The 15,833-nt window shown below is 39.2% G+C and overlaps 1 protein-coding gene across 1 annotated transcript in view; it reads left to right on the top strand.

Annotated features, from left to right (window-relative positions):
* The window catches only part of EFHB (EF-hand domain family member B), a 48,487-nt gene extending 35,016 nt beyond the window's left edge, over positions 1-13,471 (top strand). Inside the window, exons 10-13 of the mRNA XM_029940346.1 lie at positions 4,636-4,843; positions 7,750-7,962; positions 9,972-10,153; positions 13,137-13,471. Of these exons, the coding sequence (XP_029796206.1) occupies positions 4,636-4,843; positions 7,750-7,962; positions 9,972-10,153; positions 13,137-13,310 (777 nt within the window). The 3' untranslated portion in view covers positions 13,311-13,471. The remainder of the gene's footprint in view (positions 1-4,635; positions 4,844-7,749; positions 7,963-9,971; positions 10,154-13,136) is intronic.
* The last annotated feature ends 2,362 nt before the right edge of the window (positions 13,472-15,833 follow it).

The following is a 15,833-nucleotide window of genomic DNA, read 5'->3' as shown; positions in this document are numbered from 1 at the left end:
AGAGTGTAAAATCATTCAGTTTTCAAGCTACTCTAAATTGTGTCCTTTCATAAAGTCAGATGGGTCTAGGCTACATAATGCTCTCACACCATTTTAAACCATCACACGATTGTTTTTACCATGCTGCACTGCCTTTAGCTTATACTAAGGTGCACCAGTGTGCAAATCTCTAGTGAAACATTGCACAATTTTGTTAGTATGGTGATGAGGCTGTTACTTATTCTTGTTACATGCATCCTCTTCATCGAGAAACCCAGTCTTTCTAAAGGAAATAATTGTGTTTCTTTTAAGTATCTGGTTTGTTTTTACCTCACGAACAGCATGAATTTTGTACTGATAGTGAATACCTTTTGGACTTGGCCTCTAGGAAGCTCAGAGCCAATTCAACAAAACACATCTAGTTTTGTGAACATGATCTTACAGCATGCATCTTGTGTGCTCTTTTTATTCCAGTTTCTTCTTACTTTATTCCATCTTTATTTTCTCTTTGCCCTGATTTTCTCACTTTCCAGGCTTTGTTTCATTGTTCTTATTTTTGTAGGCAGCCTCAAACTATTTTAGAATGAGTCCAATATAAACAAATAAAAGCTCATAAATAAACCTTTGTAATGATGCAATGCATCATAATCTTGATTTGAGAAGAAAAAAACTGAGCAGAATGATTTTAGTTTATCTCAAAAAGAAAAGATAATGTTTGTATCTCCCTTCCAATGTTGAGCACAGTTTTGGAGAAGTGACACTTCACATTTTTTATCTTAAAAAAATCTTGATTACTCGTTGGCTTATTCAGTTTAATCCATTCATTTTCTTTGTTTTTTAGATTAGGGGTCTGTGTGCTTGTGTTGTACTGATGAATAAAAAATGGGTTAACTATCTCATTTATGTTTGTACCAATTATGTGGGGACAAACACCAATCAGTCACCCACTGCATTTCTTGCAAAGTTGTGTTTAAAGAAAATGTAAGCATTCAACTATATCTCTGGTTTCTAATAGACACCAATTGCTATTTACAGGTAATTAAAAAATGAATCTTCAGAATTAAAATATGTAAGCTAAAATAAGTACATTTTAAGCTTTACTCAAATGCAAGTATCTTACAAGGATGATAGCGGGGTAAATTTAGATAGCAGTGATACAAATAAGGGAACCTACCACAATACATGGCACTCTGCTTTTAAAAATTCTTCATTTTAAATGTAATTATAGGCAAGACGATCATCTTAATAGCTGTTGATTATCTTAGTGAACACCAGGCACATTCTTTATGATAAAATTAAATTAAGCAGAGAGGAAATTACTGAGAATTATTTAATGTTGATATACCTTTTAAATAGTTAACTTTTAATATGCACAATGTAGTGCTCAGTGTCCTTGAGGACCTTTTTTTTCTGAGAAGGTAATACAAAGTAGGTCTTCCTAGTACAGCTGTAGGATAATTTTTGATTATTTGAATCTTATATTATTGGATGCCCAGATTTAGTTTAACGAAAAACACAACAAAACGGAACAAACAAGCTGTGATTTCCTGAATGAATCTTCTTGGCTTAGAGGATTAATTCTGTTATTTTATTGAACTCTCACTGTATATCAAACATTACTCTGGATTATGTGTAGACTTTTCACTTCAGAAATATAAAATCTAGAGCAGAAATAAAAAGACTCATCATGTCCAGGAGTGGTCACAGCAGAGTCCTAAATTTTCAAAATAGGTCTATATCATTCCAACTCCTTTTATTCTACGTATTACCCAGGAAGTAACTGAGATGAGATTATTCCTTTTTGGGGACAGTGGTATTGAGTGATGAGACCATTTTTGGAGCCAGAAGCTACTGAGGAAGATAGATAATTTTTGAGTAGGTTATTCCAAAGCTTGGTCCTACCACATGGCTATGGATGGCTGGATGTAGGAAAGGTTCACTGAACACTGTGACCAATAACTCATTGTTGAGTAACACTTTTGCTGCAAGACACACCATTGTCAGGCTGAAAATGGTCCATAAAGCAAAACCCATGACTCAGATTAATTTCATCGGCCATACTCTTGTGCTTGGAGCTGGCTGATTGAACCAGAATAGCAATTCCATAGCTCGAAAATGTGTCAACAGTGTGATGCAGTACCAACAGCTCTGAGAGAGGACACAGGTTCCACATAGTCAGTATGCCAGGAGCATAGGGGCAATGCCTTGAGTGTGAGGTGTCTTCCCTTACCATGAGACAAATTGGCCAACTTTTGGCAGGAGTCAAAAGTAAGGCATGTGGTATGGTGGCCTCTGCCTCAGAAATGTAGAGTGGTTTTCTTTGTAATGATTGGTGTGTCACCATGTCTGGTACAACAGTGGATCCAGGGAGCAATTGTGGCAATATGAGTGATTTAGGCTCAGCCAAATGCTTGATTTCAGTCTGAGAATGGGCAGAGAATGGACCCTTATCATAGGCATCTATATGACTTACCCACATGGTTCAGTCAGGAGCTATGATTTGTTACCATAGTTTTCAGACTCAAAAATAAGTGTTTCTAATCTTCCAGTCTGTAGTTTTCCAAATGGCAAACCAAATAAACAGGCCCTTGGCAATAGTCCAAGAGTCAGTAAAAGTATAACAGGTTCATCAAGGGAAATGTTGGTCAGAGCAATGAGAATAGCCTTGAGTTCTGTTCACTGAGTAGATCGACTGTCCATTTTTGATCCTCCATTGCTCTCATTGAGGTTTAAAACCACAGCAGGTTACTAAACCAGACCCAGAGGCTCTAAGTATCAAATCCATTAGTCACAGAGACGTGTAACTCAAAGGGGTCATTAGGGTTGTGTGGCCCCAAAGGTACTGGCATCTTCTACATGTGGCTCATTCATAATACAAACATATAAAGCATCAGTGCCAGTTATACATTTAGCAGTGGAATAATACATTCCACTACAGAAATAATATATTGCTAGCTTTCCTTCTCTACTTGGAGCAAACCCTGCCCACACCCCGCCAGCTGAATCCAGACATCTCCCCCCTAGAGACCGAGTGGGATGGTGACTTTGGCACTCATAGCCAAAGAAGCCATAAAGTCTGAGACTTTGCCCTCTCTGAAGTAAGGCAGTTTACTTGAACAGGTGAATGTGGCATTTAATCTCCCTTGGGGACAGGGAGACCTTGGTCCCACATTTAGTCATCTTTCTCCTTACAGCAGTTGAGATTAGGGCATGGAGGAGGGAGGAATCAAGGGGACAGAGGGAGAGAGTAACTCACTACTTGGTGAGTAAGAAACATTTACTTTGAGTTTTGAGTGGTATGCAGCTCAATGAAATGAACCACCCAAGTTTTCAATTCACACAGATCCCTATATTGGGCAATGAAGTCATCATTGTTGGCACCATCTGTTTCAGTTTTGATTTAACAGCCATATCCTACATAGCTTTCCAGCGAGGGCTATGGAGTTTGCATTTTTGTTTGACTTGGGCTTACAGCAGAGATTTTTATAAAGTGGTTGTCTATGTTGGTCCAGGGAATTTACAGCCCCCTTGTCAAGATACTATGTTTTAAATTCTCATTCTTGTCAACACAGCATCAGGGATGTTTTCCAAGACTAGGGATCTGATGGCAGGAATTTATCTAGAGTTCATTGGTCAGTTCCTCATTCTCCAGGGATCACCTCCATCAGCATTGTAAACCCAATCCTGAGCACAAGAGCTGAATGAGTCTATGAGTCTACTAGTCAATGAGTCATTTATCATCTCTTGAGTGTTTTTCTCAGGAAAATTTCTCTGAGAGTGCCAAAGTTCATTTATAACCCGCTGCAAAAATACTCAGACCTTTTGGCATCCTCTCCAAATGGACTTAAGGTTTGAGAGACTCCAGGAGGGGCCTCCAGAGCCGTAAGACGTCTCGGTTGTTATCATTCTTCCTTAACAAACATTAGGTGCTCTGCCCCTTTATTTCCCAAGGGAACCAGCTAGTCCTTGCCCATAGCCTTCATAAATTTCCCTCCTTTCACACACAGTGTAGGTATTCCTGTTTTTAACTGTTGTCTGGAAGAAGGTGGAACTTCTCCTCTTCCCCTACCAGGATGAATCTTGGTGCTAATTGTTACAGTGGGCTAGACTGGTAGCATGTCCCTCTTGCCCATAGGAATGTTAACAACAAGCAGGCAACTGTCTGCTGTATTTCCGTGTACTTGGCCTATAATTACTTGTGCAATTTCCCCTCATTACCAGACACTGGAGGGGAGGACCATTTAGTGCTCAGTGGGAAGACCAGAGGTGTTAAAAACTTTGAAAGCATGGGAAATTGTAGAAAGCTGTCAGAAGTACACAATGTTGGTTGAATGAAATGTCAGGCACAAATCATGGTGACACCTGCCCTACCACAGCACGATTTAAAGAAAAACATTATCTGGGAGAAAAATTATTAAAACAGAATGAACAAAGATTCTGAGCCACACCCTGCTCCAACCAGGTGGCAATTACTGTGCACTTTTAGGACAACACAATGAGGACTTACCTTAATAACTGACCTTTTGTAAAAAACAAGATAAATTCTTTGAAAATATGCGACAGATCTTTTTTTTTCTTAAATGAAATAATAGATGTTGCCTGCTCTGCTCTTAGGGATGATGCTTGCTTCATCTTTTTCTGCTTTGTGTCTAACAGAATGGAGACGGGGCGATAGATAAGGCTGAGCTGCGGGAGGCCTGTCATCAGGTCAGCTTGCACGTAGATGAGCAGCTCCTGGACCAGCTATTTGACTACTGTGATGTGGATAAAGATGGGCTGATTAACTGCCTAGAGTTTGCAAATTTTCTTAACTGGAAAGATAAAATGCTTCTGAAAGAGTATGAAGAGAGGGTCATTATTAAAGGTATTTCCTTTTTTGAAGGTTTGCTAACTTCTTAAATGGACTTTTATATTTTCAGTTTTCCAGAAGCTTGACTCTTGTCAACTTTAATATTATGTATCTGAAATTATGCACGTATATACATATTATTTGCTTGTTTATGCAAAGAATACCTGTGGAAGGACAGGAAAACATTTGATGACATTTAAGGGGAACTAGTTAGCTAAGGGATATGGTGGCAGTAAGACTCACATTTTAATCTATGTGTTTATACCTTTTGAATTTGGAACTATATATTGCTCATTCAAAAGAGAACAATTAAAAGCCAAACAGTTTATGCAGACACCCAAAACATGGAAGACAGTTCCTCAGAAAACTGTTTGAAAACCATTGTCCTAGTTAGCCCCCTCCCCCAGGAAAAGTCAACAGTAAATTAGAATTTGACATAAGAACACTTATTCTTTTACAGTTTATAAAAAAATTAAAACATAATCTTTACCTTTATTCAAATATTTTCATGTTTCCACATTGACTTCCTGCATCACTAACCATATATAGATATACACATATACCATGTATATGGACATTTGCATATATGTTAAATGTAGCTAAAATCATAGTGAATGTATCATTTTTATTTGCCTTTTTAAAATTCAGCTTTCAAATTTCTATGGAATTTAAGAAATAGTTTCATGATAAACTTCTGTAAATTCATTTTCAGTTCCCTCATGCTGATATATTATGAATTATTAAGCCATTTCCCCACTCTTTGAAATTTAGGTTATTTCCAGATATTTTGAAAGTAATATTGGTAACAGTCAAAAAGCTTTGTTTCTAATTATATCTCATTTCTTATGAATGTTATTATTGTCCCAGACGTAACTCTATTTTCATTTTGCTTTCCTAAATGATTGTACCAGTCTGCAATTTTATCAGCAAAATCTTTGAGATTTGACCCTAAATTTGCTACCCCTGAGTATTCTTTCAGACATTCTTGTAAGTTAGTCGGTATTAGGATACCTTGTTTGCTTTAATGTTCAAATCTTGATTATTAAGGAAGATTAACTTTTTTAAAAGACTGTTTACATTTTCTATCTCTTCTTGGAATACTTCTCTCTAAAAAGTAAAATTACTACTGTTTTCACTTTTATTTCTGGGTCATGCCTTCCTGAAAGGCCAAAGCCAAAGTTGGGGCTTTACTGACAACGTGATTCTTACGGGTTTCTGAGATGGCTTTTCTATTCTAACCACCAGGAAAGCAGGAGGTTCCTCTCGACCTAGTGAAGATTTTTACGGAAAACAGTTCTACCCTCATCCTCTCAGAGATACAAAGGGGTGACAGATTTATTTTCTTCTTGGCACAACTCATGAACTAGTGGGGGAAGGCAGAAGCCTGTTTTCAAGCCAAATTTTCAAATCGTTCTTGGTTTTTGGGTTCTGTCTTCATCAGCCATTTTCATTTGGAGTCTTTGAGATTTTTCATCTTCTCAGAATCTTCTAAGATAGTGGCCAGTGGTTTAGTTAGAATGGGCTCAGGAATATTTTGCCAGGAATTTTTTTTTATTTTTAAAATTTTTTAGAGAGACAAATAAGCACAGGTGAGTGGGCGGTGGGGAGCGGGGCAGGGGGAGAGGGAGAGAGAATCTTAAGCAGGGTCTGTGCCTCAGTGCAGAGCCCAATGTGGGGCTTGATCCCACAACCCCTGCGATCACGATCTGAACTGAAATCAAGAGTTTCAACTGAGTTTCAACTAAGCCACCCAGGTGCCCCTGCCAGGAATTTTCTTATAACAAATTCTATCTTACTGTTGACTTCCAGAGGAAAAGAGGTAAGTATTCTAAAGTAGTAGTCTTCTTTCTTTTCTTTTTCTTTCTTTTCTTTCTTCCCTCTTTCTTTAAGTTACTTTTTAAATTTATTACCTTTTTTTCTTTTCAAATTTTTTATTTAAATTCCAGTTAGTTACTAAGATAGTGGCTTTCAAACAGTTTTCATCGCATCTGTTTCTCATACTTTGTCCAGATTTTTGCCTTTTGGGGGGTGCAGGGAGGGGATTAGAGGTTTTGGAACATGAGGCCTGAATGTGTTTGTGGCAAACGATTGACAGGACCTGAATAGGGGCTGCAGACTTTAGATAGGCATGTCTTTTCTGGTTTGCCATGGTCCCCCCCACCCCAGTCTGATACTGGGGCACTATTTGCTTTTGTAATCCTTGCTTGGGCTTTCCCAGAACCCTGAGAGTTCTTCTAGAAATTAAAAGGCCACAGCGCCCTCTAGTGCTAGCTCTGTAGCTACCAGTTCTGTGAAAAAGCTGTGTCAGGAATTTATTCCTAAATTTCAGAATAACTCAGCAAAGCAAACCTTCGAAAGGACAGAGTCTTAGAATTTGAGTTTTACCTCAGGGTTTTCTTTTATACACCGATGGGAGGAGGTTATTTATATAATCGGTTCTTGGGCTCATGCTGTGTTCTCACTGCCAGTCCAAATGTTGCAATATGTCTGGCTCCCTGCCACCATCAGCTATGTGTGGAATTTACAACCTCAGTATGTTTTCTCCCCTCCCTCCTTGGGGTAGAACCCTGGAAACAACTCTGGTAATCCTGTAGTTCAAGTTAAATAGGAAAATAAGCTCTAATTTTTTTTAAAAAAAGAAATAGGCTCCCGGTTTCACTTAGTCTTTCAAATTTAAAAGCTTTATTCTAGAGTAAAGCGAGTGGAGTGGCAAGAAGAAACCTGAGGCCACATTGGGAATTCCTGGTATATGACATTGGCCAGCCCTTGCTCTCCCGCGGTGGGAGGCTGCCCTCAGTGGAGGGTTTCCACCACTCCAGTCTCCGTCTCCACAGCCAGGAAGATGGATTTTGCTGTAGAGCAGCAAGCATCAAGTAGTAATTTCTTCCTGTTTCCCCCCCTCCTTCCCTCTTTGCTTAAAGGTAGAAAACCGGATTGTGCAAACCCTATGGAGGCTGATGTTGAAGAATCTGAACCAACTCTCCTGATAAAGCCAGAAGATACTGTCTTAAAAGAACCAGGGAGCTCAGAAAAGACTCTCCGGACACTTCTGAGGCCAAGTGATAAAGTTTCTAGTCACTATACGACAACTTCTTCTGAGATCAATGCGGTTGTAGGAGCTGTCCCTTCTCTTTGTGAGTGTGTCACATTATTTGCTGAGTTCCAAAAGGATCAGCAAACACTGAAGTGCTCTTTGTCCTTGTATTATCCCCAGTCTCTTATCTTCATTAGGTTGTTTCTCAAAGCCTAAGACCTTTCATTCGGTTCTGTATTTGAAGTATCCAAAGGGTCTCAATGAATGTAAGGTGAACTGAATTATTGTCAGTGATGACCCAAGTAATATGATTCTCTCAATACTAATGAAATTGATCTGTGATGATCAGAACATTGAATATTGCTCAGACTTCGCCAACTGTTAGGAGTCTTATAAGCCATGTGATTCTTAGCTACAAACAGATTTGCCTTCAAACATTTGAAGAGCTTTCGTAAAGCTCTTCTCTATCTTCATTCTCCATCTCTTAGTTTACCAGGCTGCCGTAACAAGTTGTGCAAACTGGATGGCTCAGAGAACACATTTATCATCTTACGACGCTGGAGGTTGAAAGTCAGGCCAGGGCATTGGGGTTTGGCTCCTTCCAGAGCTGGGGGGAGAATCTATTCTGGGTTCCTATTCTAGATTCTGACAGTTTTTGGTTTCTCTTGGCTTCTGCTGCGTCACCCTGATCTCTGCCTTCACCCTCACATGGTGCTCTCCTGTGTGAGTCTGGTTCCAAATGTCCCCTTTTATAAGGACACCCCTCACATTGGATGAGTGCCCTACTCTACTCCAGTATGACTTCATCTTAATTACAAATACAATGACTATTTTTTAAAGATTTGTTTATTTATTTTCTTTCTTTTTTAATGTTTATTTTTGAGAGAGAGTGAGAAAGAGCTTGAGCAGGGCTGGGGCAGAGAGAGAGGGAGACACAGAATCTGAAGCAGGCTTCAGGCTCCAAGAAGTCAGCACAGAGCCCGATGTGGGGCTCCAACCCACCTGAGCCAAAGTGGGATGCCTAACCAATTGAGCCACCCAGGCATCCCTAAAATTTTTAAAGTAATCTCTACACCCAATGTGGGGCTCTAACTTACAGCCCCTAGATCAAGAGTCTCATGCTATACCTACTTAGTCAGCCAGGCACCTCACAATGACTCTGTTTTTAAATAAGGCCACTTTCTGAGGTACTGGTGGTCAGTATTTTAACACATAAATCTGAGGAGAACATAGTTCATCTCATAACACCCCATTATCTTAATATTGAGCATGATGACTCTTGGTTAGTTAGAAAGACTATTTTATGTTGGTCAAGATCACTTCCTTAGATTAAGGACATGACTAAAGACTTACATGTTTTTCTTAACTGGATTTTTTAGATATGCTATGTATTCTGGTGTGATGAGATCTTCTACTCCTCTTAGAATAGTGCTGTCCAATGAAAATATAATTGGAGTTAAATATATTTAAAAAATTTTAGTAGCCACATTAAGTAAAAGAAACAGGTGAAGGGTTCCTGGGGGGGCTCAGTCAGTTGAGTATACAACTTTGGCTCAGGTCATGGTCTCACAGTTTGTGAGTTTAAGCCCTGCATTAGGCTCACTGCTCTCAGTGAGGAGCCCGCTTTGGATCCTCTGTCTTCCTCTCTCTCTTCCCCTTCCCCACTTGTGCTCTCTCTTAAAAAAAAAAAAAGGAACAAGAAACAGGTGAAATTAATTTTAATAGTATATGCATTTTATATATAATACATAGATCTCCCAAATATATTTTCAACAAGTAATCAATATAGTGATTCAATATTCACTTTTTTGGGGGTGCTAACTCTTTGAAATTCAGTGTGTATTTTACACTTACATCACAACAAGTACAGGGGCCCAGCACGGAAGGGGTAGAGGGAGGGGTAGAGAGAGAAAATCAAGTGTGCAGAGTCCAATGCAGGGCCCAATCTCACAGTGTGAAATCATGATGTGAGCTGAAATCAAGAGTCGGATGCTTAACGGACTGAGCCACTCAGGCACCCCAGACTGGCCCCATTTCAAGTGTGAGCTCAGTAGCGACAGGTGGCTGGTGGCTTAGGATGTCTGTTTTCCTCCCTCACTGATGTCGTAGGTTATCCCATCTATGGTGTTCCATCCGTTCGGTCTGATATCCCTGCCCCCCGAATTCGTCGCATCAGTGATAGAACTAATTATGGTGAAGACGGCAATGCCTACTCATTACTACATCCTACCATCTTTGCCCAGAAAGGAGTGTTTGAAAGAGACTTCTTCAAGACAAGATCGCAAAAAGAGGTAGAGTGTATTATTTCAAAACAGTTGAAAGACATGTCAACTTTACGTAAACACACAAAGATTAAAATGCTTATTTGTCAACAACTACTTATTTTTAAACTTTTAAAAAGTTAAGCTTTTATATTACAAAAGTCATCAGGATCTCCAAATAGAGGATTCTTAAGGATTCTGTTCAGTTTGGTTATGACATTTTGGTACAATTCTTGGAGCAGAGTTTCTTCTGTGATAGGAAACATTACATTCATATCCACATCCACTAGGACCTCTGTATAAAAAGAAAAATGGTTTCCTAATGAACTCATTCAAAAACGATCAATCCCTTCCTTGTGTAAGTATCTCATGCTTTTATATTCCAAAATCCAAGAGTAGGTACGAGAAGGGCCACTCTGCCCCCTCCTTACGTACTGCTGTCTTACGTCTCAGGTGACCTGTGAAAGCAAGGATTTAAAACAGTCTGTCTTGTGCCACACCCTGGGTCAGCCATGTATCTTGTTTCTGTTTTGTGCATTTGTTTGAAAACATGGTCTTCACATTTGAAGCAATTTTCTTCCTAGGTGGGTCAGAAAACAGGAGTGACCAGCTAGATTTGAATAGCCACCTGAGTTCTAAGGGCCAAAGATTAATAGCAACGCATGGTCAGCCTGTCTTGATCTACACTCGTGGAAGGCAGCATGTAATCTAGGGCACAACTGCTTCTTCATATCCAGAGCTTGGAATGATTTGAGGAGACATGTAGACATATGATGCCTTCTGGGACTTAGGATAAAGGGTTGATGGCTTGAAAATGTACTAACCCCTACCCTACTTATAACAGATTCTTTCCAACAATTCATCCCCACTGAGGCAGGGACAGAGGAAGGGAGAAACTCAGAGGCAAGGCCTTCTGGCTGGCTTTTGGGACCACCCCTGGAGGATCAGAGAAGGGTGAGCCCCAGACTGTGTTTTCACTTCTCTTAATTACTCCACAGGCCCTGTGACATAGAAGTTCAGGGGTGCCGAAAAAAACAAAAATCTCCCATTTGTTGCATGATGACTAAAAATTTTTTTAAACTAGGAAGTCATCCTTTGTTTCACCCATTTGGAAAAAGAAAGAAAGAACCCAAATGAGTGGTTGGGGTGATAATGCTAACTTGAGAATGGATGGGTTTCTAGAAAGATCAGCTAGTCCTTGTAGTACGATGGAACGGGTTGCTGCGGAGGGATGCCTCCTGAGGAGGGGGAATGGAAGTGGAGGAGCGGGGAAGAGAGGTGGAGGAGGGGGCCCCTTCAGCAGTTCACTCCGTGGGGACACCCCGTGTCTATCCCGCAGCCAGGGCGGGGAACCGCCGCTCTGCACAGGGGCCCTGAGGTGTCTGTGCTGTACAATGGCTGCCGGCAGCTCTTCTGAATTTCAAGTGTATCTGATCGTTCGGTTAATTTCCCACGAGGGCACATCATTTCTCCAGGACCTTTCACTTGTTAAGATTCCACGTAATAGATGTATTCTGCAACTCTTCTATTTCTCTGGCTTTCCTATTCACTATCTAACCTTTCTTTCCATTTCCCTCTTTGCTTTTTCTGTGTGCTTCATAGTAAATATTTACCGTTTTTTATATTTTAATTTTTTTCCAAATCTTTTATTTCCCCTACTCATTGTAACGTTTCTTTCCACTGCTAGTTCTTATCTTTCCTTTCTTATATTTTCCATGGGACATAAGAAGCATGTTTTCCCTTAATAATTATCATTGCAGAGAGATTGCTAATAAAACCAAAGTTTGCTGGTTTTCTATTATGTTCGGATTTTAGTTTACTCAGTGATTCATGCATGCTGTGTCTCTCTGGCATTTGCACATCTACAACTATAAAGTTTATAACAGGCCAGTTAGGGGCATTTTATAAGTGATCCTATTTTAGAGAAGGGAAACTAATTTTCAAGGGGTTTGCATGACATACACAAAATCCTTGTCACAAGAAGTAAATGAGATGGAACATAAATCCAATGTGTCTTCTATCTTTAACTTTTTATTCTTTATGTTTGAATTTGGCTTCTTCCCTTTAAAATAACCAGAAACACTTAAATATTTGAAAGTGATATTATATATGGGTGACTATAGGTGAATACCCTCTTATTTGTAATAATGTTTATTTATTTATTTTGAGAGAGAGTTAGAGTGTGAGCAGCGGAGGGCAGAGAGAAAGGGAGAGAAAATCCCAAGCAGGCTCCACACTGTCAGCACAGAGCCCACCATGGGGCTCCAACTCCCCAGCCATGAGATCATGGCCTGAGCAGAAATCAAGAGTCGGACGCTTAACTGACTGAGCTATCCAGGCGCCCCACTGTCATATTTGCATTAACAAAATGATTCCTGAACTGAAAGTACTGGAATTTTGATATCTGCTCATTATTATATGTAATAGGCATACTCATACACACACACACGTGTGGGCACACACCTTTTTTTTGGGGGGGGGTATAAATACCCATAGTCTTAGGTCTTTTAAAATTTTTTTGTAAAGTTTATTCATTTTTGAGAGAGGGAAACAGAGGGTGAGCAGAGGAGGGGCAGAGAGAGAAGGAGACACAGAATCTGAAGCAGGCTCCAGGCTCTGAGCTGTCAGCACAGAGCCCTATGTGGGGCTTGAACTCACAAACTATGAGATCATGACCGGAGCTGAAGTCAGATGCTTAACTGACTGAGCCATCTGGGTGCCCCAAGATGTATTTTTAAAAAATGTTTATTTATTTATTTAGAGAGAGAGAGACAGTGGGGGAGGGGCAGAGAGAGAGGGGAGAGAGAATCCTAAGCAGGCTTCGTGCTGTCAGTGCAGAGCCCAACACAGGGCTCAAACTCATTAACCATTAGATCATGACATGAGCTGAGATCATAACCTGAGCCGAAATCAAGAGTTGGACACTAAACTGACTGAGCCATGCAGGTGCTCTGAAGGTATTTTTAAAATGCAAATTTAAAAACACAAATCTCAGTCTGTCATTTTTTTCTAGATTGCAGAGATATTATGTAACATTGGTGTCAAGCTTTCTGATGAAGAATTTGAAAATGTATGGAATCTTGCCTCAAAAAAGCATCACAGAGGAGAAGTTTCCATTGAGACCATCAGGAATGTTCTGGATGAGCTACAGCATGCAGACCGGATCAAGTGTAAAACAACCATGTGATAGTTTTGGAGTTCATTCATTTAAACAAAAGAATTGTTAAATCTGTGTTCATTAAAATGCCCAGCCCATTCTGGTTTTAGATATGTTCCATTTTCAGCAGTTGCTGTAGTAGGACTCATATGCCTGTGTGTGTTGCTAATAAATTTGATTTGGGATTTTAAGGTTAATTTTATTGTTTTCTGTAAAACACCAAAGAGCTTGATGAGCACTTAGAGTTATCCTTTTGTCTCACCCAAGGCCTAGTTCAGAATGATGTAGACATTTGTAATGAAAGCATTGTAGACAAATGCTAAGAAGTCTATGCATTTTAGTTGCTTGAATGAAATTCAAAGTTTAGTGATACTAGGTTGACAAACTTTTGCCTTCAATTTTTTGTTATTTTTCTCTTGAGGTGTTATTGTGACAGAAAGCTTAGCAAGCTTTCAATCCATGTTAGCATCTGAGGAAAAGAAGCACACACAAGGAGCAGAATTTAGAGGACAAAAGCTGAGGTTCCAACAACGCATGATGAACATTACTTTTAATATATTCCTATGGCCATTTATAGCAGCACTGTCCACAATAGCCATATTATGAAAAGAGCCCACTGATGAATGGATAAAGAAGACGTGGTATACAAAAGAATATTTACTCAGCCATGAAAAAGAATGAAGATAATGCAAAAAAAAAAAAAAGAAAAAGAATGAATTCTTACCATTTACACTATCTTGATGTTGTAATACATTGCAACCATTTTATTTTTTTATTTTATTTTTTATTTTTTAAAACTATTTCTTTTTTTTGAAGTTCATTTATTTGGGAGAGAGAGAGAGAGAGAAAGAGAGACAGAGACAGAGAGAGAGAGACAGAGGATCTAAAGCAGGCTCCACACTGACAGCAGAGAGCCCCACGTGGGAGCTTGAACTCAGAACTACAGGATGATGACCAGAGCCGAAGTCAGACACTTAACCGACTGAACTACCCAGGTGCCATTGTATCAATTTTTAAATAGGTTTATTGAGATATCATTTACATGCAATGAGATCCACTGTCACAAACACAACCTAGAACTGTTCAGTGACTTCACAAAATTCGCTGGTGCCCTTTTGCAGTAAACATCTCCTCTTCTACATTCTGGCCCCTCACAACTACTCATTTTTTTTTTTTTTGTCTTGTAGTTTTAGCCTTTTTCAAAATGTCAAATCAACGGAATCATGGAATATGCAGGGAGCTTTTTGAGACTGGCTGCCTTCGCTTAGCATGAACACATCATTGCATGGACCAGGAGTTCTCTCTCTTTTTATTGCTGAGTCATCTTCCACTGTACGGATACACCACAATTTGTTTATCTGTTTACCAGTTAAAGACCTTTGAGTTGATTCCAGTCTTTGGCAATTCTGAATAGAGCTGCTATGAGCACTTGTGACTAGGTATGGTGTAAACGTAAGTTTTCTTCTCTCTTGGGAGAATAACTATGGGTGAGATTGCGGGGTTATATGTAAATATATGCTTAACTGGGTAAGAAACTGAAAATCTGTTCTTCAAAATGGCTCTATCATTTTGCATTTTCACCGGCAATTTTTGAGAGTTCTAGTTCATCCTGGTACTGTGTTTAAAAAATTATTTTCATCTAATAGGTCTGCAATAATAGTGCATTGTAGTTTTAATTTACATTTCTGTAGTGACTAATGATGTTGAGTATCATGCATTGGCTCATTGGCCATACATATATCTTCTTTGTTATACATTATAACATGCTGCCTAGGTTTTCTTTTTTTTTTTTAAGTTTATTTATTTTGAGAGAGAAAGAGAGAGAAGGAGAGAGAGAAAGCATGAGCAGGGTAAGGGCAGAGAGAGAGGGAGAGAATCCCAAGCAGGTTCTATACCATCAGCTTGGAGCCTGATATGGGGCTTGATTTCATAAACCATGAAATCATTACCTGATTAGAAATTGAGTCAGACACTTAACCACTTAATCAAATGAGTTACATATGTGCTTCACTGCTTTTTTTAAATGACTTGTTTTCTTATTATTGAGTTTTGAGAGTTCTTTATATATTCTAGACACAAATCCTTTACCAGATACATGTTTTGTAGATATTTTCTCCTGTATTTAGCTTGCCTTTTTATTTTCTTTAAAATTAAAAAAAATGTTAAATTATTTTTGAGAGAGAGAGTGAGTAGGGAAGGGGCAGAGGAAGATGGAGACACAAAATCCAAAGCAGGCTCCAGGCTCTGAGTTGTCAGCACAGAGCCCGACTTAGGGTTAGAACTCACAGATTGTGAGAATATGGCCTGAGCTGAAGTTGGTTGCTCAACTGACTGAGCCACCCAGATGCCCTGCTTTTTTAAATTTTCTTAACAGTGTCTTTCAAAGAACATAAGCTTAAAATTTTGGTGAAATCCAATTTATCAATAATATAGCAAAATTGCCAGCTTTCCTGAATTTGGTGATCATAAATTTAAAGTGAGACCAATCACCTGATTTTCTGTTTTTTTTTTTTTTTTTTTTTTTAAGTTAGTTTCTTCATATGCAACTGCTGG

The sequence above is a fragment of the Suricata suricatta genome, chromosome 5 (assembly GCF_006229205.1).
Source record: "Suricata suricatta isolate VVHF042 chromosome 5, meerkat_22Aug2017_6uvM2_HiC, whole genome shotgun sequence".
In the NCBI taxonomy this organism is placed as follows: domain Eukaryota; kingdom Metazoa; phylum Chordata; class Mammalia; order Carnivora; family Herpestidae; genus Suricata; species Suricata suricatta.
Note: the sequence above shows the minus strand (reverse complement) of the source record. Positions and strands in the feature narration are given on the sequence as shown.